General features: G+C 33.2%; 2 protein-coding genes across 2 annotated transcripts; both read left to right on the top strand.

Annotated features, from left to right (window-relative positions):
• Window positions 1–2192: 2192 nt before the first annotated feature.
• On the top strand, window positions 2193–4969 carry LOC123213897 (rust resistance kinase Lr10-like). The gene is made up of 2 exons (XM_044633526.1): window positions 2193–3524; window positions 3715–4969. Exons 1-2 carry the CDS (start codon window positions 2810–2812, stop codon window positions 4812–4814), a joined length of 1815 nt encoding a protein of 604 aa, XP_044489461.1. The 5' UTR covers window positions 2193–2809; the 3' UTR covers window positions 4815–4969.
• A 12947-nt stretch (window positions 4970–17916) lies between these two features.
• Window positions 17917–20577, top strand: LOC123213886 (LEAF RUST 10 DISEASE-RESISTANCE LOCUS RECEPTOR-LIKE PROTEIN KINASE-like 2.5). The gene is made up of 4 exons (XM_044633513.1): window positions 17917–18757; window positions 18887–18961; window positions 19101–19175; window positions 19277–20577. The coding sequence occupies exons 1-4, from the start codon at window positions 17995–17997 to the stop codon at window positions 20425–20427; spliced, it is 2064 nt and encodes a 687-aa protein (XP_044489448.1). The 5' UTR covers window positions 17917–17994; the 3' UTR covers window positions 20428–20577.
• Window positions 20578–26325: the final 5748 nt, after the last annotated feature.

Raw genomic sequence — 26325 nt, 5'->3', positions numbered from 1 at the left:
TATAATAGTAATTTTAAATTTATCAATATAAGTCAAAATTTTACTTTATCATTAAACTAATAGAAAATGTTATGTTAATAGTATTGGATAACAGGTACCTATTTGAATTTTCTAGTTAGTAGGTTAAACTTTGTCAATAGACTAAACGGTAATAAGTTCTTTGGCTTTTTATTGTTTAAGAGACTGTGACTAGCGGGGTTTTACATATTTCGCATTTCCAACATATTTTTATATTGTAGTATTTGGGAGAAACCATGGGAAGAATCATCAAATCTTAGTAAATGATCCATTTGGAAATCTTAGTAAATGATCCAACCTCTAGGACCGCAATAATTTTTCGAAAGGCCGTTTGAATTTTTGCTTGATGAGTGGGCACCTTGAATTTTCTCCAAATCTAATCACACACAAAGCCGTGTCCTACACATCGAATTGACTTGGAAGAGTCAAGCAATTATAAATCGACAAAGAGAATAGAATTGTATTAAGCCTTCAAACTTTAAGGTGATTTGACCCTATCAAAAGCAAGTTTGTTCCCATACGGTTACTGGTCTGAATAGTTTGGCTAATAAGTGTCTCTTAGCCACTCATCTTGACTATAAGTTCCTCACGTTTATCTTGATTGTATATTCCCCTTCTGATGTGCGTACAGTGGACGCATAGTGGTGGGTCTGAGGTGTTATATTCTTCTGGTGTAGTCTCAGGACTATCATTTTCATTACAGACGCTTGAAGGTGATTTACAAAGCTTGGAGATGCCTCCAAAGCCTTTTGTTTCTTCAGATGTTGAAATTATTGCAAACTAATTGAGTACTGGAAAATGTAACCTAGAGTGAACGATACCATTTGTTTCTTCTGAATTGGAAATGGAGCTACCCTATTTGCTGTATCAAATACAAAATGGAAAGCAAGTTCTTGTTTCAAATTGTCCATGTATGTATAAATAAGATTCATTCTAAAATTCCAACGCTTGAGTGGTTAATGATTTACCGAAATATGCAGCTTTCGAATTTCATTTTTGTAACACATACATATCCTTGCTTTTACCATACACGTTCCTTACCATACATTTTATTGTTCTTCTTCTAAACCATGAGAGAAAGACTTAATCGAGTTTCATGTCAATTGGTGCAAATGGATTGAAGCACTGAAGAATGTAATCTAGAGTAAATTGGTTCATATTGTAAAAATAAAAACTGATGATGTTTTATTCTTCTCGAGGAATGAAAACAGGTGTTACTAAACGGTGCCGTTAGTTGGTGTTCAAAATGCACCGCTTTTGCTTTCGGTTTCTTGTTAATCTTTCTTCCTTTCTTTGCAATTATACATAATCAAAAACTTTAGAAGAATTTATAAATATGTTCATTATTCTGTCTTTACCTGTACAGATGAATTACCTATGTTTTTGCCTTTACAAGTGTCAACGTGTAAAATTAGGGGTATATATTTCCTAGTAGTTTAAATTGCAAGATTTGGAAATAGTAACCACAACCTTGTGGCCGGGGTAACCATATATATGTAACAAAAATTGTGCAAAGGAAGTGGCTTCCAGACTCCATAGTTTTTCATCTTTAGCCCTATCTTCTCCATTAGTAGGAGGTATAATAGTATAACAATGGCTCAAAAAGTTGAGAAGAATTTATAAAATTGTTTAATCCTTTTGTTTTATAAAGTTGTTTAACTCCAAAAACACTCCATAAAATAACATAAACAACTTGTTTGATTCAAGTTATAGTAATTTTTTGGTTATATAGCAGTCAATTTTCTCTAGTAATATTTTTATTTATAAGTGAAGAACATTAAATCTCTACAGTTAATACTGATCTTTATCTGGTAGCTTTTTCATTTATCTTTCTCTTTTTCTTTTCTCTTTTTCTGTGAATGCCATTACATCTTAGTAAATGATCCAACCTCCAGGACCGCAATTATTTTTCAAAAGGCCGTTTGAATTTTTGCCATGTTTAGTAGGCACCTTGAATTTTCTCCAAATCTGAGGACAAATAAAGCCGTGTCCTACACATCGAATTGACTTGGAAGAGTCAAATAATTATATACCGTGTCCTACACATCTAATTGACTCGGAAGAGTCAAAAAATTATATATCCACAAGGAGAGTTGAATTATATTAAGCCTTCACACCCATAGGGGGTGGTGTTATATAGAAAAAGAAAAAGTTTTTTTTTTTGCAATATGTTTTCAAAAGTTTTTTTTTAGGTGAACAGTGTCAGACATGGCAAGACCTGCAAAAGTATCGAGTCTTGCTTTTGAGGGTTGAGCTAAATCAAGTGGGCCCGGGTCGAGCTGAGGGCTGACCCGACCTCTTAACACTTTTAATTATATTAACTAACATGTCAACCGTCCTATATTTTCAATACATTTTTTTTTTAATAACGTCTGCTCATTTATTTTCAGTAAATGTTAATCTTTCTTTCAATAGCAGGGTTGTGCCTGAGAGTTAGGCTAAATCAAGGGGTTTTGGGTTAAGCTGAGGGCTGATCTGACCGTATATTTTCGACACCTACTCTTTTTTTTTGTAACACCTGCTCATTTATTTTTAATAAATGTTATTATTTCTCTTACTCTTCTTTCTCCCACTCATTTTTTCTCTATAAATGTCAAATCATCTTTTTCTCTTCATTTTGCATTTAATTTTTTAGAAAAATGAAAAAAAAAAAAAGAGATTTATCAACCCAATCTTGACTAGAAGCAGTGGTTCTAGTAGTTCAAAGTTCTAAGCCACATAAAAAAAGTAATTAGCTTAACAATTATTGGACCTTTGCTTCTTGTTCCTATCTTTCTTTCTCTCTTTCTCTATGTTCCTTGTACTGAGTATGATCCTCTTCCTTCTCCCACCTTACTCAGGCGCTGAGAATGGTGATGAATTCTGTCCCCCAACAAGTTGCAGCCCAGACGGACCAGAAATTAGATATCCCTTCCGACTCAAAACTCAACCACTCTTTTGTGGCGATGAAGGGTTTGAATTGTCTTGCTCAAACAACAAGACATTGTTGCGCCTTCCTTCCTCAGGCGATTACTATGTGCAAGAAATTGGATATCATTTTGGCTCGATTACCATTATGGATGTGCAGGAGACGGCATGCACAATACAAAGTCTTCTAGCCTCTAACCTCAATAACTCCAGATTCTATGTTCCCTATCTGGAAGAAAGCACATTATTCAACTGCACCAACAGGATTCAAAACACCAGAAGTTATTACAATGTAGTTGGACCTATTAGTTGCCTCAGTTATGATAGAAATTTTGTTTATGTAATGCCTTCATACGAATATTCAGATCAAATTCTGCCCTTAAATTGTAGAAAATATAAAACGGTTGAAAGTTCTATAGATTTGTTTTCGGCGGATGCTACTGGAGGGACTTCCACAAATCCAGCAATCGAAATAGGATGGAAACCTCATAAAGAATGCAATAAATGCGAAGGTTCAGGACACTACTGCTGGTTCAAGACTACAAGCAATTCTGTAATGTGTTGCAAACGTGACAATCCAAAATTCTGTTTCAGCCATCGTAAGTTCTCTTTAAGAAATTTTGTTGCAAATGATTTTTCGGATCGTTTAATTTTATCCCCTCTTTTTATGAAGCTTTATACTTGTTGAGTTGAATGATCGCTCGCTCATGGGAGGAAGGAAGCCTGAAAAGCTTTTGAGCTTACAAAATTGATGATAATTGAGCTAACATTTTTCCTTTTGAGATGCAGATTCTCCCATAAAAAAAATTGTATTGTCCATAGCCGTAAGTATTGGAGGGAGTACATTACTTGCGTTAGTGATACTGATTGTTTACAAATCATGGAAATCTGAGAATGAAAAAGAGGCTCAACTTAAAGTGGACAAGTTCTTGGAAGACTACAAGACTCTTAATCCAGCCAGATATTCTTACAGTGACCTTAAGAAAATTACGGGTAAATTTAAACAGAGACTCGGCCAAGGGGGTTATGGAAGTGTCTTCAAAGGAAAATTTTCCAATGGAATTCCAGTTGCGGTTAAGATGTTGGAACATTCAAAAGAAAATGGAGAAGAGTTCATCAATGAAGTGGCCACTATAGGAAGGATACACCATTTTAACATTGTTCGTCTTCTAGGATTTTGCTCAGAAGGAACACGACGTGCTCTTATCTATGAATTTATGCCAAATGGATCGCTTGAGAAGTTTCTATTCTCAAGGGAAAACGAGTCAGCTCAGCGTCCATTAAGTTGGGAAAAGCTGCAAAACATTGCAATTGGCATTGCCCGTGGAGTCGAGTACTTGCACCAAGGATGCAACCAAAGGATCCTTCACTTTGACATCAAGCCTCACAACATATTACTTGACCACAATTTTAGGCCAAAGATTTCAGATTTCGGTCTTGACAAGCTCTGCTCAAAGGAACAAAGTGTTATAACAATGACCGCGGCTAGAGGAACTGCTGGCTACATTGCTCCGGAGCTTTTCTCGAGAAATTTTGGAGATGTTTCTTACAAATCAGATGTGTTTAGTTATGGAATGATGTTGTTAGAGATGGTTGGCTGTCGGAAGAATATTGATCTTACAATTGAAAATCAGAGCCAAATTTACTTTCCAGAGTGGATATTCAACAAATTGAGCCAAGGAAAAGAACTTCATCTTGAATTTGTTGAAGATGAAGATGAGGAAATTGCCAAGAAGCTTGCAATAGTGGGACTCTGGTGCATTCAATGGAATCCAATAGAGAGACCTTCCATGCCAAAGGTATTACAGATGCTTGAAGGTGATTTACAAAGCTTGGAGATGCCTCCAAAGCCCTTTGTTTCTTCAAATGTTGAAATTGGTGCAAACTGATTGAATTGTTGAAGATTGTATCTAGAGTGAACTATACCATCTGTTTATTATGATTTGGAAATGGAGCCAATGTGATGTATCGAATACAAATGGAAAGCAAGTTCTAGCTCCAAATATGCCCATGTATAATAAATAAGACTCATACTTTTGTGGAATTGAAGTTCGAACACTTGAGTGTTTATCGATTTAGTGAAATATGCAGCTTTAAAATTTCATTTTTTTATTAAGAACATGTACATATCCTTACTCTTAAAATACATGTTCCCTAAATTTTATATATAGTGATACACAACTGGTTTCATTTGTCCTCTTCTGAATTATCCTTTCTTATCCTAAATCGTGACAGAAAAAACTTAATACACCCTGAGGTTTTTGTCTTATATTCAAGATCCTAACTTTTAAAATACTAGGAAGTACTCTCCCTGAAACTAACAATCCATAATCAAATCCTAATTCCATTAAAACAATTTTTCCATAAGGATGAGTAAATTACTTGTAAGTAATATTATGCACAAACATTTTTTATTAATTATTCATATAAACCAAAGTAATATTATTTAATTAAATGATTTTAAAATAAAAATATATATAATTATATCACTTAATCACATACTATAGTGTTAGTTTGAATGGATGAGTTGTTAATGGAAAACACTCCAAAAATTATGTCATAAACAATTTGTTTGATTCAAGTTATATTGATTTTTTGGTGATATAGTCAATTTTCCGTTTAAACAATGATATTCACAGTAGCTTTTCTGTTTTCTCTAGATGAATATTTTATTCAGTAGTGAAGAGCAATAAATCTCTGCTGTATAATATTGTTTATAGATGAGAATAAAGTTTTTGAACTGTTTCGAATATCTTTTTGAGATTGAGTTAAAATTTCAGTGGGCAATAATCCTTTACCCTTTCGAAAAAGTATGATTTTGATTATCATAATAGTAAGTTTAATGTAATTTAATATGAATTATACTCAAAATGGTGTAATTTTGATTATATGACACATTTTAACGCAATTCAATTAGATCAGACCTCTCAAAATGTGATTCTAGTTGCTGGCTAGATAACACGTTTGCACGTGCGACCAATGATTGCCTCTAACATTTCTTTTTCAAATTTTTAAGAATTTGTGATTTCAGAATTAGTGAATGAAAAGTATAATTTTTCCTGAAGAAGAAATTAAGAATAATTCACTTTAGAAATTGTTGTTAGGAGGATAGGAAGGTGACATTGGGCTATTTGGTTGGGATAAATCTTTGATTACTTTGTTAATTTACTTTTTATTATTAATATTATTTTGTTTGATTTAATATATAATAAAATATTTTGATAATATTATATTATTAAAGGTTATGTATAATATTTTCTTATTCATTCTAGTTATTAATAGATTAATAAAATAATTTTAATTTTATTATAAATTTTTTTAATTAATTTTGCTATCACCTCCACGGTAGCCTTATGCAGCAGCTGGCCTGAATAATTTGGTTTAAGTTTTCAAGGGGCATTGAAGACGAAATCTCACCCATCCCTACTACATAGCAGTTTCTCTCACCCTATCATCTTGACCATAAATTCCTCACTGTTTTTCTTGATTTGATGAAGATTCTGATTGCTATTGAATCAAGAGGGTCCCCATCTGGTGCGTGCAGTTGACGCATGGTTGTGGGCCTAAGGTGTTATGATATTCTAATGTTGACTATAAATGTCATAACCGAGCCTACGACCTTTCTTGTAGACTTGATAATTGAGTGGAAATTTCATCTCAGGTAAGTCATTTACGAAGAAATTTCATACAAAGGACTAACATGGATGAAATTGAGTAGCAAAAAGAAATTTTGTAAAGTGCATGTCTCCATCTAGTTTTTCATAACCATTTTATACGCAAGTTTTCAATTCACATTACATTGTATATTGTCCATCCAAATCAGGAGAGGAAGAATTACGACAAGAGAAAAGTCGTCAATTTTTTTAACTTCCCTATTTTCCCTGTTGATCTTTCTCTGGATTTGTGAAACACATAGAAAAATGCATCATAAAACATGTTTAATTAATCATTTTGAATAGAAAAATCACAAATAAAAGTATTTAATATTAGAGACCCAATAGTATAACAAATTAAGATAACTTTTGAATGTAAGTCCCTTTAATTTTGTCTAATAAATATTGATATTTTATTGATATTTTACTTATACCATAAAAACAAAATCTCAAATATTGACCATATTAATATAAAAATCACTAGTGAGTGCATGTTTATTCTAAATTTACACTTTCCTTTTGGAAATCTTAGTAAGTGATCCAACTTCCAGGACTGCAATAATTTTTCAAAAGGCCGTTTGAATTTTTGCCATATTGAGTGGGCACCTTGAATTTTCTCCGAATCTATTCACAAACAAAGCCGTGTCCTACACATCCAATTGACTTGGAAGAGTCAAGCAATTATAAATCGACAAAGAGAGTAGAATTATATTAAGCCTTCACACTTTAATGTGATTTAACCCTATTAAAAGCAAGTTTGTTCCCATATGGCCACTGGTCTGACTAGTTTGGCTAATAAGTTTCTCTTAGCCACTCATCTAGACTATAAGTTCCTCAAGCTTATCTTGACTATAAGTTCCTCAAGCTTATCTTGACTGATATGCCCCTTCTGATGTGCGTACAGTGGACGCACAGTAGTGGGTCTGAGGTGTTATATTCTTCTGATGTAGTCTCAGGACCATCATTTTCATCTTTATAGACATTTGGATCGAATCTGGCCCTTGTGTTTACTGCTTTAATGGAATCCAAAAAGTAGGCCTTCCATACCAATGGTATTAAAGACGCTTGAAGGTGATTTACAAATCTTGGAGATGCCTCCAAAGCCCTTTGTTTCTTCAGATGTTGAAATTATTGCAAACTGATTGAGTACTGAAAAATGTAATTAAGAGTGAACGATACCGTTTGTTCCTTCTGAATTGGAAATGGAGCTAGCCTATTTGCTGTATCAAATACAAAATGGAAAGCAAGTTCTTGTTTCAAATATGTCCATGTATGTATAAATAAGATTCATTCTAAAATTCCAACACTTGAGTGGTTATTGATTTACAGAAATATGCAGCTTTTGAATTCGCTTTTTTGGAACACATACATATCCTTGCTTTTACCACACATGTTCCTTACTGTACATTTTATTGTTCTTCTTCTAAACAATGAGAGAAAAAACTTAATTGAGGTTCATGTCAATTGGTGCAAATGGATTGAAGCACTGAAGAATCTAATCTAGAATAAATTGGTTCATATTGTAAAAATATAAACTGATGATGTTCTATTCTTCTCAAGGAATGAAAACAGGTGTTACTAAACGGTGTCGTTAGTTGATGTTCAAAATGCACCGCTTTTGCTTTCGGTTTCTTGTTAATCTTTCTTCCTTTGTTTGCAATTATACGTAATAAAAAATTTTAGAAGAATTTATAAATATGTTCATTATTCTGTCTTTATCTGTACAGATGAATTACCTATGTTTTTGCCTTTACGAGTGTCAACAAGTGTAAAATTAGGGGGATCTGGCCTAGTAGTTTAAATTGCAAGATTTGGAAATAGTAAACCACAACCTTGTGGGTAACCATAAGCATGTAACAAAAATTGTGTAAAGAAAGTGGCTTCCAGACTCCATTTTTTTTATCTTTAGCCCCATCTTCTCCATTAGTAAGGGGTATAATAGTATAACAATGGTTCAAAAAGTTGGGAAGAATTTATAAAATTGTTCATTATTTGCTTTATTTATGAAATTGTTTAATCTTTCTGTTTTATAAAGTTGTTAACTCCAAAAACACTCCATACAGTAATTTTTTGGTTGTATAGTAGTCAGTTCTCGAGTAATATACATTTTTATTCATTAGTGAAGAGCAATAAATCTCTACAGTTAATACTGATCTTCATCTGGTGATTTTTTTCTCGTCTCTCTTTCTGTGAATGCTATTACATCTTAGTAAATGATTCAACCTCCGGGACCGCAACTATTTTTCAGAAGGCCGTTTGAATTTGTGCCATGTTGAGTGGGCAACTTAAATTGTTTGCAGATTTAATCACAAATAAAGCCGTGTCCTACACATCGAATTGACTTGGAAGAGTCAAACAATTATATATCCACAAGGAGAGTTGAATTATCTTAAGCCTCCACACTTTAATGTGATCTAACCTTATCAAACGCAAGTTTGTTTTTATATAGCAACTGGTCTGACTAGTTTGGCTAATAAGTTTGACTTAGCCTCTAATCTTGACTATAAGGATTCTTGTGCCTCTAATCTTGACTATAAGGATTCTTGTGCGTGTTGTGTACGCACGGTGGTGGGTCTGAGGGGTTATGTTCTTTTGATGTAGTTTCAGGGCCATCATGTCCATCTTTACAGACTTAGTATTATAGACGACAAATTGAAATATCATTACTACAATTAATATATCCAAGCTCAGCTCTATTTCTGTGGACTTTGTTTCTCCAAATCACGCCATAGCCGAGTCCATGTCCTTTCTTAGTAGACTTGATAATTGAGTAGAAATTTCTTCTCTCAGGTAAGTCATTAATTTACGAAGAAATTTCATACAAAGGACTAACATGGATGCAATTGAGTAGCAAAAAGAAATTTTGTAAAGTGCATGTCTCCATCCAGTTTTTCATAACCATATTGTACGCAAGTTTCCAATGTACATTACATTGTATGTTGTCCATCCAAATCAGGGGAGGAAGAACTATGACAAGAGAAAAGTCGTCAACTTTTTCAACTTCCTTATTTTCCTTGTTGATCTTTCTCTTGATTTGCGAAACACAAGGGGAAATGCATCATAAAACATGTTTAATTTATCATTTTGATTAGAAAAATCACAAATATAAGTATTTAATATTAGAGACCCAATAGTGTAACAAATTAAAATATCAGATTTGTTAGACCTACCTTTTGGCTCAGTCGGTTTTTGGCTAGGTGCATTGTTACTTGTATTTAGGAACATTTAGGCTGTTAAAGCTACCATACGTTCTTACTTATATCTAGGGACATTTAGGCTGTTAAACTTGCCGTTTGACTCGTGCTCTGATACCATATTGTAAATATAAATTGAGCTTACAAGTGTGAAGATTGAAACTCATATTACACAAAACCAATTGGCTTGTGTTAAGGTCCAATTTACACACTTATATATCACTCATTTTACTTAAATTTATTAGATATGAGAGTCTCTTTCTTTATTCTTTATTTTTTATTTGAGTCTCCAATACCCCCGCTTAAGTGCAAACACTTAGGTTATTAAACTTGCCTTTCAGCTCAACCGATTTTTGGTTGGGTGCATTGTCATTTGTATTTAGGAACACTTAATGTAACACCCCTCCCCAGAAGTACTACCCACCAAAGGAAAGATGTTACGAATTAATATCCGGAGCATCTATATATATATATATATATATATATATATATATTTTAAAATACTTTAAAATAAACGTATCACTAAAAGTGTTTAGAAATTATTCTAAGAAAACTGAGAGTCCAAAAGCAAACAAAAGATGTATATACTTGTATGAAAACTCATCTGAAAGCATCTGAAAACGTGGAGTAATCATATATAATTGTATCATCATCTCAAAAAGGTCTAAAAGTACCAAGAACATGCGATTGTATGCATGTAATACAAACCAAAGATAACCTGCTCCAACAGGATCTATCTTCCCTGACATGACCTTGCCTCACAGCTACCTCGATCACCTGTACCTGCAAATCAGGAAAGAAAAGGAAGTGAGTGATAAGAACATTTAGTAAGGGGAAAGAATCAAGTAAACTATCTCTTTTCCTATTCTAACTCACTTTCGGGACTCCACCTCACATCCTAACTTCTATAAGAGATTGAGGGGGTAATCTAGTTTATTCTTTACTATTTGGATCATACTTTATCCCATCTGGTGTCTATTTGATACTTTCTGGAAGCTAACTATAAGGATTTGGCACTTTTCTAAGATTGAGCTCTTTTTCTTTCTCTCACTACACCAATTGTGATCTGAATTGTGTTATACTACGAGCATGCTCTACTACGAGCAGACCCTACTGTGGGTCTATGTCCTACTACGGACGTGTCCTACAACAGATGTGCCCTACTATAGGTGGTGTAGTGTAAAGTGCCCCCTCATAGTTTATAGCATACATGCGGGTCTTATATCTTACTAATTTTGCTTCCATCTAAATTTATTCATAACTCACCAGACATTACTCTTGGGATGACCTCTAAATCTTGAGCCCCGAATTCCTTTTCTTACTTTTCTTTCTTTTTCTTTTCTTCTTTTCTTTCCTTTCCTTTCCTTTCTTTCCTTTCTTCTTCCTTTCTTTTTTTCTTTCTTGCCCAGAACTATGAAATACTGTTCACAGAACAGTCATTTAGCAGGGCAGCCTTCTTTTTTATATAATTTAACAACCCAAACGGTTTCTAATTTATACAAGTTATATATCGTTGAAAAGAGGATTCAACGATCTTGCCAACAAGCTATAATAACACTCATAATTCAATAGATAAGGTAGTCAAAACGTGAGCTAAAGTCAATGGCAAAAATTGCCTCCTTTGTTTATTTGGTAAAGCAGTCCTTGTGGTTCATGTAATATTTAACAATCCAAAGGATCTCTAATTCATACAAGCTATATATCATTAGAAAGAGGATTCAAAAAGCTTTCCAACAAGATATAAAAGCACTCATAATTCAATAGATAAGACAGTCAAAACGTGAGATAAACTCAGTGACAAAACTGTCTCCTCTATTTATTTAGTAAAACAGTCCTTTTGGTTTATACCTTATATATATCTATATATACTACAAACACACACATACAATTGGAAATATCTCCAAACAGGGTCAAAAGATGTAATTACCCCTGGAACATACCTGAGGGTATTACAACTCTTTCCCCCTCATAAGAATTTCGTCCTCGGAATTCGCAAAAACAACTCTGGATACTTCTTCTTCAGGGTTTGCTCCATTTTCCAAGTGGCCCCCTCTACCTTTTGGTTTCTTCATAGGACCTTTACTAGAGGAATCTGTCGATTCCTTAGTTGTTTAATTCTCCTGTTAAGTATCTAAATCGGTTTTTTTTCATAACTAAGGTATTTTGATAACTTAATATCTTTTGTATTTATAACCTGGGAATGATCACCAAGACATTTTCTTAATGATGAGACATAAAATACATCATGAATCTAGTCCATACTCGCTGGTAAGGCCAATCTGTAAGCCACTTTACCAACTCTCTTAATTATCTCATATGGACCAATAAATCTAGGAGCTAGTTTTCCCTTCTTTTCGAATCTCATCAAATGCTTGAATGGAGCAACCTTTACAAATACAAATTCACCTACATTGAATTCCAAGTCTCGACATCGACGATCTGCATAGCTTTTCTATCGATCCTGGGCCTGTTTTATTCTTTGTCTAATCAGTTGGACATCATCAATCATTAGTGAGATGATGTTGTTAGAATAGAGTATTATGATTCAGGGTCGACAGTTACTAGTGGACCTGATTGTGTTTGAAATGCCAGATTTTGACATGATTTTAAGGATAAACTTTTTGGGAAGATACGAAGCTGAGATTGATTGTAAAAAGAAGAAAGTGAGATTTAACCTAGACTTTGGAGATCAATTCGAGTTTGGTGAGAGTCATATCTGGAGTTTGATGATTAATATGTTAAAAGCTAGTAAAATATTGAAAAAGGGGTGTACAGATATTTGGCTCATATAGTGAGCAAGGTTGAGTCAAGCCCAACTATTGATGAGACGCCAGTGGTATGTGAGTTTTCAGATGTGTTTTCAAGTGAGCTACCGGGATTAGCTCCTGAGCAAAAGGTTGAGTTTAGTATAGAGTTGACACTTGACACAACACCTATTTCAAGAGCACCCTATCGAATGACCTCTGCCAAATTACAAGAATTGAAAAGTAGCTTCAAGAGTTATTAGATCATGGTTTTATCAGACCGAGCCATTCTCTTTGGGGAGCTCCCATCCTATTTGTGAAAAAGAAAAATGGGTCCATGAGGATGTGTATTGATTACAGAGAGCTAAATAAAGTCAAAGTTAAGAACAAGTACCCGTTACCCAGGATTGATGACTTATTTGATCAGTTGAAGAGATCTGTGGTCTTCTCCAAGATAGATTTGAGATCTGGTTATCACCAGATGAGAGTGGCAGAGAAAGATATACCTAAGACAACTTTTTGAACAAGGTATGACCACTTTGAGTTTGTAGTGATACCGTTCGGATTGACAAATGCCCCTGGGGTATTTATGGATTTGATGAACAAGGTATTCCATGACTACCTGGATAAATTTATTATGGTATTCATTGATGATATCTTAGTATATTTTTGTAGTCGAGAGGAGCATGAACAATACTTGAGGTTTACCTTCCAGAGATTGAGAGAGAAACAACTGTATGTCAAATTCTCAAAATGTGAATTTTGGCTAGATAGAGTTACCTTTTTGGGGCATATGATTTCAGCAAAGGGGATATTTGTGGATCCCAGTAAGATTGAGGCAATAGTTGAATGGCTGAGACCAAAGACAGTCAAGGAGGTTCGTAGTTTCCTGGGTTTGGCAGGGTATTACAGAAGGTTTGTGGAGGGATTTGCCAGATTAGCTAGACCTCTTACAACCCTCACAAAGAAAGCAATGCCATTTCAGTAGTCAGATGCTTGCGAGGCTAGCTTCCAAGAATTGAAAAGAAGATTGACTTTTGCTCCAGTATTAGCATTTCTAGAAGAGGGAGTTGAGTATGATTTATATACCGATGCCTTACACGGTAGTTTAGGAGTAGTATTGATGCAGCGAGGTAAGGTGATAACATATGCCTCAAGACAGTTGAAAGAATTTGAAACCCGATACCCTATGCATGATTTGGAGTTAGCAGCGGTAATTTTTGCCTTGAAAATCTAAAGACACTATTTGTATGGGGTAAGATGTAATATTTATACTAACCATAAGAGCCTCAGATATTTCTTCACTCAGAAAGAGTTAAATATGAGACAAAGGCGATGGCTAGAGTTAGTAAAAGACTATGACTGTGATATTAAATACCATCCAGGTAAGACTAATGTGGTTACAGATGCCCTTAGTAGAAACATGAGGATATCATAATTGATGATCTAGAGAGAAATTCAGAGAGAGATGGATCGAGAGCAGATTGAGCTTGTGATTGGGGCCCTCGCCAGGTTAGAGATTCAACCCACTCTCATAGATGAGATTCGAGAAGCTCAGACACAAGATGAATGGTGTCAACAACAAATTCAAAAGGTTCAAGAAGGTCTTGAGACAGATTTTCAGGTATCCAATAAAATTCTCAAATTCAGAGATAGAGTATATATTCCCCAGATAACTAAATTGAGACAGAAATTTCTTACAGAGGCTCATAGTTCTCTTTACACTGCCCACCATGGGGATGTAAAGATGTATCAGGATTTAAAAAGGCATTTTTGGTGGTCAGGCATGAAAAGGGATATAGGTGAGTTTGTTACTAGATGTCTCACCTGTCAGCAAATTAAGGTCGAACACCAGAGACCTTCAGGGTTGCTTTAGCCTCTGCCTATTCTAGAATGGAAATAAGAGCATATCTCCATGGACTTTATTAATAGACTCCCTAGAGTTCAGAATGGATGTAATGCTATTTGGGTGATTGTTGATAGATTAAACAAGTCAGCTCATTTCCTGCCCATCAAAGATACTACTACCACAGATCAACTAGGAAAATTATATGTTAGGGAGATTATTAAATTACATGGTGTACCTAAGACCATAGTATCTGATTGTGATACAAGATTTGTATCAGCTTTCTGGAAGAGTCTCCAAAGATCCTTGGGTACTAATTTAGTATTTAGTACAACCTATCATCCTCAGATGGATGGTCAGACGGAGAGCGTTAATCAGATTTTGGAAGACATGTTAAGAGCTTGTTGTCTAGATCATAAAACTACATGGATAGAAATATTACCCTTGGTGGAGTTTGCTTATAATAATAGCTACCAGACGACTATTTAAATGGCACCTTATGAAGCATTATATGGTAGGAGGTGTCGTTCTCCTCTTCATTGAGATGAGATAGGAGAGAGAGATGTGTTATCCCAATCCCTTGGGCCTGAATTAACCCAGAAAATGATTGATGATGTCCAATTGATCAGACAGAGAATAAAACAGGCCCAGGATTGATAAAAAAGCTATGCAGATCGTCGACGTCGAGACTTGGAATTCAATGTAGGTGAATTTGTATTTGTAAAGGTTGCTCCATTCAAGCATTTGATGAGATTCAGAAAGAAGGGAAAACTAGCTCCCAGATTTATTGGTCCATAAAAGATAATTGAGAGAGTTGGTAGAGTGGCTTACAGATTGGCCTTACTAGCGAGTATAGACCAGATTCATGATGTATTTCATGTCTCATCGTTAAGAAAATGTCTTGGTGATTATTCTCAGGTTGTGAATACGAAAGATATTAAGTTATCAGAAGACCTTAGTTATGAAGAAAAACCGATTCAGATACTTGACAGGAGAATTAAACAACTAAGGAATCGACAGATTCCTCTAATAAATGTCCTATAGAGAAACCAAAAGGTAGAAGAGGCCACCTGAGAAATAGAGCAAACCTTGAAGGAGAAGTATCCAGAGTTATTTTTGTGAATTTCGAGGACGAAATTCTTGTGAGGGGGAAGAGTTGTAATACCCTCAGGTATATTTCAGGGGTAATTACGTCTTTTGACCCTGTTTGGAGATATTTCCAATTGTATGTGTGTGTTTGTAGTATATATAGATATATATAAACAAAAATATATATAGACGCTCCGGATATTAATTCGTAACATCTCTCCTTCGGTGGGTAGTACTTCTAGGGAGGGGTGTTACACTGAAGCTGTAAAACTCGCCGTTTGACTCGTGCTTTGATACCATATCGAAAATATAAATTGGGCTTACAAGTGTGAAGATGGAAATCTGTATTACACAAAACTAATTGACTTGTGTTAAGATCCAATCCATAACACTTATATATATTTTTGATATAATCAATTATGGATTGACATATTCTAATGATATGGACTAAGATATTCTAAGTAATATAGATTGATATAATCAAAAAATTTAGTTACCTAGTATACACAATAGGACCTTTGTCTAGTTGCTTAATTATTTTATTGTATATTTTCTTTCTTTATTGTCATGCATCTTGGTTGTATATACTATTAGATAATATTAGAATACAAGTGAATTGGAAGTTTTATCTAATATCAATTTTTCTCGGTAGAAAAAAAAGAAACAAATAGATTTACATTTGTTGAATGAAATTAGTGGAAAAAGAAGAAGGAATATATGATAATGGAAAATGAGTAGAAGAAGAAAAGGAAAAATAGAGATTAACATTTATTAAAAATAAATAAATGCAAGTCGAAGAGGAAGAGACAATAATGAGAAATGAAAAAATAGAAAAGGATAAATGTGTAAATATAATCAATATGAAAAAAATTATACATTTTAAATATTTTTTCAATTATTGTTTTTTATTTTGTGTGAAAATGACATTTTTATCCTTTCACATAACAATAAAAGATAGAAATGCAAGGAATAACAATGATGTGTAAAAGGTCAATAAAACACCGAAGATTTTATTAATATTTTATTTATGCCGTATAAACAATTTTTCAAATATTGACCACATTAAAATAAAAATCACTAATGAGTGCATGTTTATTTCAAATTTACACTTTCCATTGGAAATCTTAGTAAATGATCCAACCGTTAGGACCGCAATAATTTTTCGAAAGGCTGTTTGAATTTTTGCCATGATGAGTGGGCACCTTGAATTTTTTCCAAATGTAATCACAAACAATGTCGTGTCCTACACATCGAATTGACTTGGAAGAGTCAAGCAATTATAAATCGACAGAGAGAGTATAATTATATTAAGCCTTCAAACTTTAATGTGATTTAACCCTATCAAAAGCAAGTTTGTTCCCATATCGCTACTGGTCTGACTAGTTTGGCTAATAAGTTTCTCTTAGCCACTCATCTTGACTATAAGTTCCTCACGCTTATCTTGATTGCATATTCCCCTTCTAATGTGCGTACAGTGGACGCATAGTGGTGGGTCTGAGGTGTTATGTTCTTCTGAGGTAGTCTCAGGACCATCATTTTCATCTTTATAGACATTTGGTTCGAATCCGGCCTTTGTGTTTACTACTTTAATGGAATCCAAAAAAAAAGCCTTCCATGCCAATAGTATTACAGACACTTGAAGGTGATTTACAAAGCTTGGAGATGCCTCCAAAGCCCGTTGTTTCTTCAGATATTGAAATTATTGCAAACTGATTGAGTACTGAAAAATGTAATCTAGAGTAAACGATACCATCTGTTTCTTCTGAATTGGAAATGAAGCTACCCTATTTGGTGTATCAAATGCAAAATGGAAAGCAAGTTCTTGTTTCAAATATGTCCATGTATGTATAAATAAGATTCATTCTAAAATTCCAACGCTTGAGTGGTTATTGATTTACCGAAATATGCAGCTTTTGAATTTCTTTTTTGGAACACAAACATATCCTTGCTTTTACCATACATGTTCCTTACTGTCAGAGTAAAATTGAGTTGAGTGATAAAGGCAGGGTGTGTATAGACCAAACGCACCTTTTCAATAATGAAGAAAAATGAACAGGTTAGTGTCGAGACTTTCTCAGTATCTTGAAGGAAAGTTCACGCAGTGTGTATGTTTCCGCAAGACTTTAGTTGCTGGTTTTACGTGAAAGAGCATGGGCCTGGTGCTGATGTAGTTGTGACAGCTGGCGTATAATTGCTGTAAAATCATATAAATAATTGGTGATTGTATTTTTTTTTGTGTGGAAAATATAAAGAGAATTTCCAGATTGTTCTTGTGTGTGTGTGTATTCTCTTGATTAGTTAGTATTCTTGTCAATTATAAATCAAAATTTTACTTTATCATTAAACTAATAGAAAATGTTATGTTAATAGTATTGGATAACAGGTACCTATTTGAATTTTCTAGTTAGTAGGTTAAACTTTGTCAATAGACTAAACGGTAATAAGTTCTTTGGCTTTTTATTGTTTAAGAGACTATGACTAGTGGGGTTTTACATATTTCGCATTTCCAACATACTTTTATATTGTAGTATTTGGAAGAAACTATGGGAAGAAGGGAATCAACAAATTCATCAAACATTATGTTTTCTGTGTTGTTCTTTCTATTCATTGGTGTACAACAAGCTGCATGTTCTTCTTCATGTGGAGACATCAAAGATATACGACCCCCGTTCTGGCTAAAGGCCAATCCATCGGACGTCGGTGATCCTGACTTCAAACTTACTTGCGAGAGCAACAAAACCATCCTACACTACCGTTCTGGAAAATACTATGTGAATGAAATTTTTTATGATGATCAGACAGTTAATGTTGTTGATGTTGAATTCGCCAATCGAAACTGTGGCGCCCTTCCATCTCAACCTCTTTCAATCACTGAAATTTCCGACCTTTATATTGAAATTTCCGACCTTTTTCACAACAAAAAAAGACTTCGATTAACAGTAGCATCTCTTTCGTATAGAAGAGAACCAAATAAGTACTACAGAGTAGCCCAGTTTCTGAATTGCCCTTGGAATTTCAGTCATCCCTCGTACATAAAAGTTCCTTGTTTGAGTGGAAACCAGTCTCATGTTTATGTCTTCTTTAATGGTAGCTTAGAAGCAATCAATCGTCACCCTTCATGCTCCTTCATTTCACGTATTCCTATGCGTCTTCCTCTTCAGACAAATCCTGACTATGAAAACATCCAGAAATTTCTTCAGTTAGGGTTTGATCTTCTGTGGGTAGAACCGGATTGTTTTCCACATAATGAAATATTCCACCAATTTCGGTTTATCGGATCTGTAGTTGAACTCTATTGCTCTAAAAGTAAGCTTATTTTTTCTGTATACGTAAGTGTTAAGGTTGGGTTGAATATGTTTTAATTGATTTATATTTTCTCATTTTTTGTGAATTATCTGTCCGGGCTCAATTTTTATTTCTTGCACGTTTATGCAGAGAGTTTTGCTGACTATCGGTTCTTTTTACTGGTTTTCGTGTTTCAACCCTTATTCGCAGTAGTTAACTTACCTGGTATCGTTGCCATGACCTAATTATTGTTCTTATTGCGTCCTATATTTATTGACCAATTGTTGCCCTCTTTGTATGGTTTCTATCAGCAATTTCCTAAACAAGTAATTTTCTTAGCTTTGCTTCCGGTGTGATTCTGCAGGCATTGTTCGTCCCGATTCGGTTATTATGTGGCTCTATAGCGAAATTGATGCACTCCTTGGAAGCTTTCTGTTGGGTAATTAAAATCTTGCTCTATGGAATTTCTTGTTTTCTATGGCATAAACTCTTAGCTAAAAGCATTGACACACTGAGTTAACTTTCTTTTAACGGTTGCAGGTTCTCTTATCGTCAGATTAATCCTTGCTCCGGTGGTTTTACTTGTGTATATTTTCATCAAGTATAAAAAAACACGGAAAACGGTGGATACCGTAGAAAAATTTCTTCACAATCAACAATCCTGGATGCCTAAAAGGCATTCCTATTGTGAGATAACTGCAATGACAAACGGTTTCAGCTATGAATTAGGCCAAGGTGGTTTCGGATCGGTTTACAGGGGGCAGCTTCATAATGGTTGTTTCATTGCTGTTAAGGTGCTAAAGAAATCCAAATTTAGTGCAGAAGAATTCATCAATGAAGTCTCTACAATCGGTAGAATTCACCATGTCAATATTGTGCAATTATTGGGATTTTGTTCAGAAGGACCAAATCGTGCTCTTGTGTACGAGTATATGCCTAATGGATCTCTTGATAAGCACATTTTCTCAAAAGGAGGTAAAGGAAAGTCATTTACTTGGAAGAAACTCCATGAAATAGCTATAGCAACAACTGGAGCGATTGAATATCTACATGGAGGATGTGATGTTTGTATTCTTCATTTCGATATTAAGCCTCATAATATCTTGCTTGACCACAATTTCATTCCAAAAGTTTCTGATTTTGGCCTTGCAAAATTTCATCCAAAGGAAAATGATTTTGTGTCCATTAGCGTTACAAGAGGAACAATAGGATATATAGCTCCTGAGTTAATTTCAAGAAATTTTGGGGTTATTTCTTGTAAGTCAGATGTTTATAGTTTTGGAATGTTATTGTTAGAAATGGTTGGAGGGAGAAAGAATTCTTTTTCAATGGAAACTCGTTCAAGCAAAGCATACTTCCCATCTTGGGTATATGACCAACTAAAGAAGGGAGGAGATTTAGAGCTCGAAGATCTGGCTGAAAATGAAATTGGGATTGCAAGAAAATTGTGCATAATTGGGTTGTGGTGCATACAAGTGAATGCAGCAAATCGTCCATCAATTACCAAAGTAAGAGAAATGTTAGAAGGAAGCATTGATGATCTACAGATGCCTCCTAAACCTTTCTTTTCTTCTTCTCAACATGGCTCTGTAAAGGATGAGATTTTAATTGAATTAGATTCAGCAAGTTCATTGGAGCTATTGTTGTTAGAATCAATGGAAGGAAGCTTGTATATTGATGGCAATGTTTAGTTTAATTTCTAAATGGAAAGTGTAAATTTGAAATAAACATGCACTCACTAGTGGTTTTTATATTAATTTGTTTAATATTTGAAAATTTGTTTTTATGGTGCAACTAAAATATTAATAAAATCCTTGATGTTGTCATTGTTATTCCTTGAATTTCTATATTTTATTATTGCATAAAAGGATAAAAATGTCATTTTTACACAAAATAAAAAACAGCAATTGGAAAAATATTTAAAATGTATCATTTTCTCATATAGATAATATTTATACATTTAACCTTTTCTATTTTTTCCTTTCTCATTATTGTCTCTTCCTTTTCTTCTTGTATTTATTATTTTGCATAAATGTCAATCTCTATTTTTCCTTTTCTTTCTTCTACTCCTTTCCCATTATTGTAAATTCCATCTTCTTTTTCTACTAATTTCATTCAATAAATGTCAATCTATTTGTTCTTTTTTTTTTTTCTACCCAGAAAAATTGATATTGAGTAAAACTTTCTACTCACTTGTATTATAATATTATCTAATAATATATACAACCAAGATACATGCCAATAAGGAAAGAAAATATATAATAAAATAATTAAACAGCTAGACAAGGATTTTATAATGTGTACAAGATAACTAAAATATTTGGCCATGTCAATCCATATTAATTAAAATATTTGGATCTATATTAATCATATCAACTCATATTAACTAGAATATTTGATCATATTAATCTATATGATGAAGGTATCAAATATGCTGAGTTTAGTTTAGGCTTTAATAATTTGTGTGACATGTCTATGTATTTAGTGCACATCGATTAATTTGTTTAGTGAAATGACAAATTCTCACCATTTAAGTCAGGAGTGTATTTCATTTGCTTTTAGTGTAATTTATTGTTTTATCTTTGTTAATATAATAGCAAAATCACTCTCAGCAATTAATAAAAATTTCAATTATCAATGTGATTAATTTTATTAAAATTACAAAAATAGTCCTATTAAAATGCAAATTTAATTGATCAATTTATCCTCTAATAATATTTAAATTACCAATTTATCCTCCAATAATTATAGTTTATTATTTTCCTTTTTTAAAAACGTTAGCTTATTTTTTATTGGTTGTCTCGTTCTCTTCACCACCAATTGTCAATGAAATACCTCAAATGTAACACTCTTTTTCAAATATATACCTCTACATAAATTACAACCTGAAAAAATATGCATTAAAGTGCTTGCATGATATTAAATAGTTAACCTTAAAGTGCTATGACTGAGGTTTAAATTAAATTCAACATTTTTAATGCCCTCTTGATATGGAGTAATATGGTCAAATATTCTAGTTAGTATGAATTGATATGACTGACATGGATTGATATGGATTGACATATTCTAATGATATGGATTGAGATATACTAATTAATATGGATCGATATGATCAAAATTTTTTGTTACCTTGTATATACAATAGGACCTTTGTATAGCTATTTAATTATTTTATTGTATATTTTCTTTCTTTATTGACATGTATCTTGGTTGTATATACTATTAGATAATATTAGAATACAAGTGAATTGGAGGTTTTACCTAATATCAATTTTTCTTGATAGGAAAAAAAAGGGAACAAATAGATTAACATTTATTGAATGAAATTAGTGGAAAAAGAAGAAGGAATATACCACAATGGAAAATGAGTAGGAGAAGAAAAAGGAAAAATAGAGATTAACATTTATTGAAAATAAATAAATGCAAGATGAAGAGGAAGAGACAATAATGAGAAATGAAAACATAGAAAAAGATAAATGTATAAATATTATCAATATGAGAAAATTATACATTTTAAATATTTTTCCAATTGTTGTTTTTTATTTTGTGTGAAAATGACATTTTTACCATTTCGCATAACAATAAAATATAGGAATTCAAGGAATAACAATGATGTGTAAAGGTCAATAAAACATCAAGGATTTTATTGATATTTTATTTATGCCGTATAAACAATTTTTCAAATATTGACCACATTAAAATAAAAATCACTAATGAATGCATGTTTATTTCAAATTTACACTTTCCATTTGGAAATCTTAGTAAGTGATCCAATCTCCAGGACCGCAATAATTTTTCAAAAGGCCGTTTGAATTTTTGCCATGATGGTGGGCACCTTGAATTTTCTTCAAATCTATTCACTGACAAAGTCGTGTCCTACACATGGAATTGACTTGGAAGAGTCAAGCAATTATAAATCGACAAAGAGAGTAGAATTATATTAAGCCTTCAAACTTTAACGTGATTTGACCCTATCAAAAGCAAGTTTGTTCCCATATGGCTACTGGTCTGAATAGTTTGGCTAATAAGTTTCTCTTAGCCACTCATCTTGACTATAAGCTCCTCACGTTTATCTTGATTGTATATGCCCCTTCTGATGTGCGTACAGTGGACGCAGAGTGGTGGGTCTGAGGTGTTATATTCTTCTGATGTAGTCTCAGGACCATCATTTTCATCTTTATAGACATTTGGATCGAATCCGGCCCTTGTGTTTACTGCTTTAATGGAATCCAAAAAATAGGCCTTCCATGCCAATGGTATTACAGACGCTTGAAGGTGATTTACAAAGCTTGGAGATGCCTCCAAAGCCCTTTGTTTCTTCAGATGTTCAAATTTTTGCAAACTAATTGAGTACTGAAAAATGTAATCTAGGGTGAACGATACCATTTGTTTCTTCTGAATTGGAAATGGAGCTAGCCTATTTGCTGTATCAAATACAAAATGGAAAGCAAGTTCTTGTTTCAAATATGTCCATGTATGTATAAATAAGATTCATTCTAAAATTCCAACGCTTGGTTATTGATTTACCGAAATATGCAGCTTTTGAATTTCTTTTTTGGAACACATACATATCCTTGCTTTTACCATACATGTTCCTCACCATACATTTTATCGTTCTTCTTCAAAACCATGAGAGAAAAGACTTAATCGAGTTTCATGTCAATTGGTGCAAATGGATTGAAGCACTGAAGAATGTAATCTAGAGTAAATTGGTTCACATTGTAAAAATAAAAACTGATGATGTTTTATTCTTCTCAAGGAATGAAAACAGGTGTTACTAAACGGTCCCGTTAGTTGGTGTTCAAAATGCACCGCTTTTGCTTTCGGTTTCTTGTTAATCTTTCTTCCTTTCATTGCAATTATACATAATCAAAAACTTTAGAGGAATTTATAAATATGTTCATTATTCTGTCTTTACCTGTACAGATGAATTACCTATGTTTTTGCCTTTACAAGTGTCAACAATTGTAAAATTAGGGGGATATATCCTAGTACTTTAAATTGCAAGATTTGGAAATAGTAAACCACAATCTTGAGGGGTAACCAAAATATGTAACAAAAATTGTGTAAAGGAAGTGGCTTCCAAACTCCATATTTTTTTATCTTTAGCCCTATCCTCTCCATTAGTAGGAGGTATAATAGTATAACAATGGTTCAAAAAGTTAAGAAGAATTTATAACATTGTTTCATTATTTGCTTTATTTATGAAATTGTTTAATCCTTCTGTTTTATAAAGTTGTTAACTCCAAAAACACTCTATAAAATAACATAAACAACTTGTTTGATTCAAGTTATAGTAACTTTTTGGTTATATAGTAGTCAGTTCTCTCTAGTAATATTTTTATTCTAGTGAAGAGCATTAAATCTCTACAGTTAATATTGATCTTCGTCTGGTGGCTTTTTCATTTTTCTTTTTCTTTTCTTTTCTCTTTTACTGTGAATACTGTTACATCTTAGTAAATGATCCAACCTCCAGGACCGCAATTATATGCCGTGTCCTACACATCGAATTGACTCGGAAGAGTCAAACAATTATATATCCACAAGGAGAGTTGAATCATATTAAGCCTTCACACTTTAATGTGACTTAACCTTATCAAAAGCAAGTTTGTTTTCATATTGCTACTGGTCTGACTAGTTTGGTTAATAAGTTTCACTTAGCCTCTCATCTTTGACTACAAGGATTCTTGTTGCTATTTATCAAGAGGGTCCCCATCTGGTGCTTGCAGTGAACGCAAAGTGGTGGGTCTGAGGTGTTATGTTCTTCTGATTTAGTTTCAGGGCCATCATGTCCATCTTTATAGACTTTTAGTATTATAGACGACAAACTCACTGGAAATTTCATTATTCACAATTAATATATCCAAGTTCAGCTCCATTTCTGTGGACTGTGTTTCTCCAAATCACGCCATAACCGAGTCTATGTCCTCTCCTAGTAGACTTGATAATTGAGTAGAAATTTCCTCTCTCAGGTAAGTCATTTTCGAAGAAATTTCATACTAACTAACATGGATGATATTGCGTAGCAAGAGGCAATTTACATTTTTCATTACCATACTGCATGCAAGTTTCCAATTTTCATTACATTATACTGTCTATGCAAATTGCAGGAGGGGAGGAACTATGTCAAGGGAAAAGTCGTCAAATTTTGAAAGATCTTTCTCAAAAAATATGTTTAAATGATCACTGCGATTAGAAAAATCACCAAATATGAGTTCAAACCAATCACATTACAAGAGAAAATTAATTTTAAAACATGGAAATAAGGTGATTAAAGATAAAATAGTATCCATTAGGTAATTAAAAATTATGTGCATATGGTTTTATTCTGGCCAATAGACTTATTCTCACTCAAAGTTTAATTCATTGATAAAGTTTCATCCACTAATTTTAAAAAATATAACTACTCACTCATCTCCCGTAGAGCTAATGAATTTCATTGGAGATACTAGTAAATAAGACAATTTATAACTTTTAATATAAATTAATATTATTAATTAGATTTTTATTATTAATTAATGTGAAAAATTGTTTCATCATCCTTTCGATTCCTTCTTCAACGACAGATTGGAAATTTAAACGATGGTGAAGAAAATGATAAGACATGGCAAGCCCCGTCTCCAGGATCTCCGGCTCTTTTTTTTTTTGTATGTACAACTTTTCATCATTAATCCCATTTCTTCTTTTGAGTTAAACCTGCTTCTTCATCTTCTTGATCTTCTTTCCTAAATCTGACTATGTATATACAGTTTCATCATTATCATCATCATTGGCGCTTGCATTAGAGAGCTTCATCCCCAATAAAACAACTTTAGTTATTGTAAGAAAACAACTAAAGTCATTGTAAACTTCTTTCAATAAAACAACTTTAGTTATTGTAAACATATCAATCCCGAATTCTCTCAATCTTTCAATTCTTGAACTGATTGGGAATTAGGAAGAAACCCTTTTCAATCTTGTCTCAATGTCTCTCAATATATATATTGAAGAGATAATTGCTTATTCATTTATCGCCACAGATTCAACAAAAGTCCGTGGATGCTTATATGATTCCATTTATATCTGTGTTAAATTCATTTTTAATGGTAATTTTATGGGTTCTGCAGGGAAGGTTTTAAGTTTACGGTTCCACAAATTTATATAATAGTAATTTTAAGTTTATCATTGTAAATCAAATTTTAATATAGATACTTAAAAAAAAAAGATAAATGAGTACTTTACCATTAATAAATGAACAAAAAATGTTAACATTATTGAATAATATGTGAGTATTTGGATTTTCTAGATTATGCAGTTTGGACTTTTTCAATGGACTAAAGCTTAGGTGGAAATAATTCTTTTGAGCTTTTATTGTTTAAGAGACTATGACTTGAGGGATAATAATAGTTTTACTCCTCTTCCAGTTTCAACTATAAATTAAGCCAAGGTGGCTTTGGATTTTTTTACAAAGGGCAGCTTCATAGTGGTTGTTTCGTTGCTGTAAATTAAAAAACTCCAAATTTAGTGCTGAGGAATTCATCAATTAAGTCTCTATAATCAGTAGAATTCACCGTGGTAATATTTTGAAATTACTGAGATTTTGTTCAGAA

Source organism: Mangifera indica, chromosome 4, assembly GCF_011075055.1.
Source record: "Mangifera indica cultivar Alphonso chromosome 4, CATAS_Mindica_2.1, whole genome shotgun sequence".
In the NCBI taxonomy this organism is placed as follows: domain Eukaryota; kingdom Viridiplantae; phylum Streptophyta; class Magnoliopsida; order Sapindales; family Anacardiaceae; genus Mangifera; species Mangifera indica.
The sequence above is the reverse complement of the archived record's forward strand: the minus strand, read 5'-3'. Positions and strand labels throughout refer to the sequence as shown.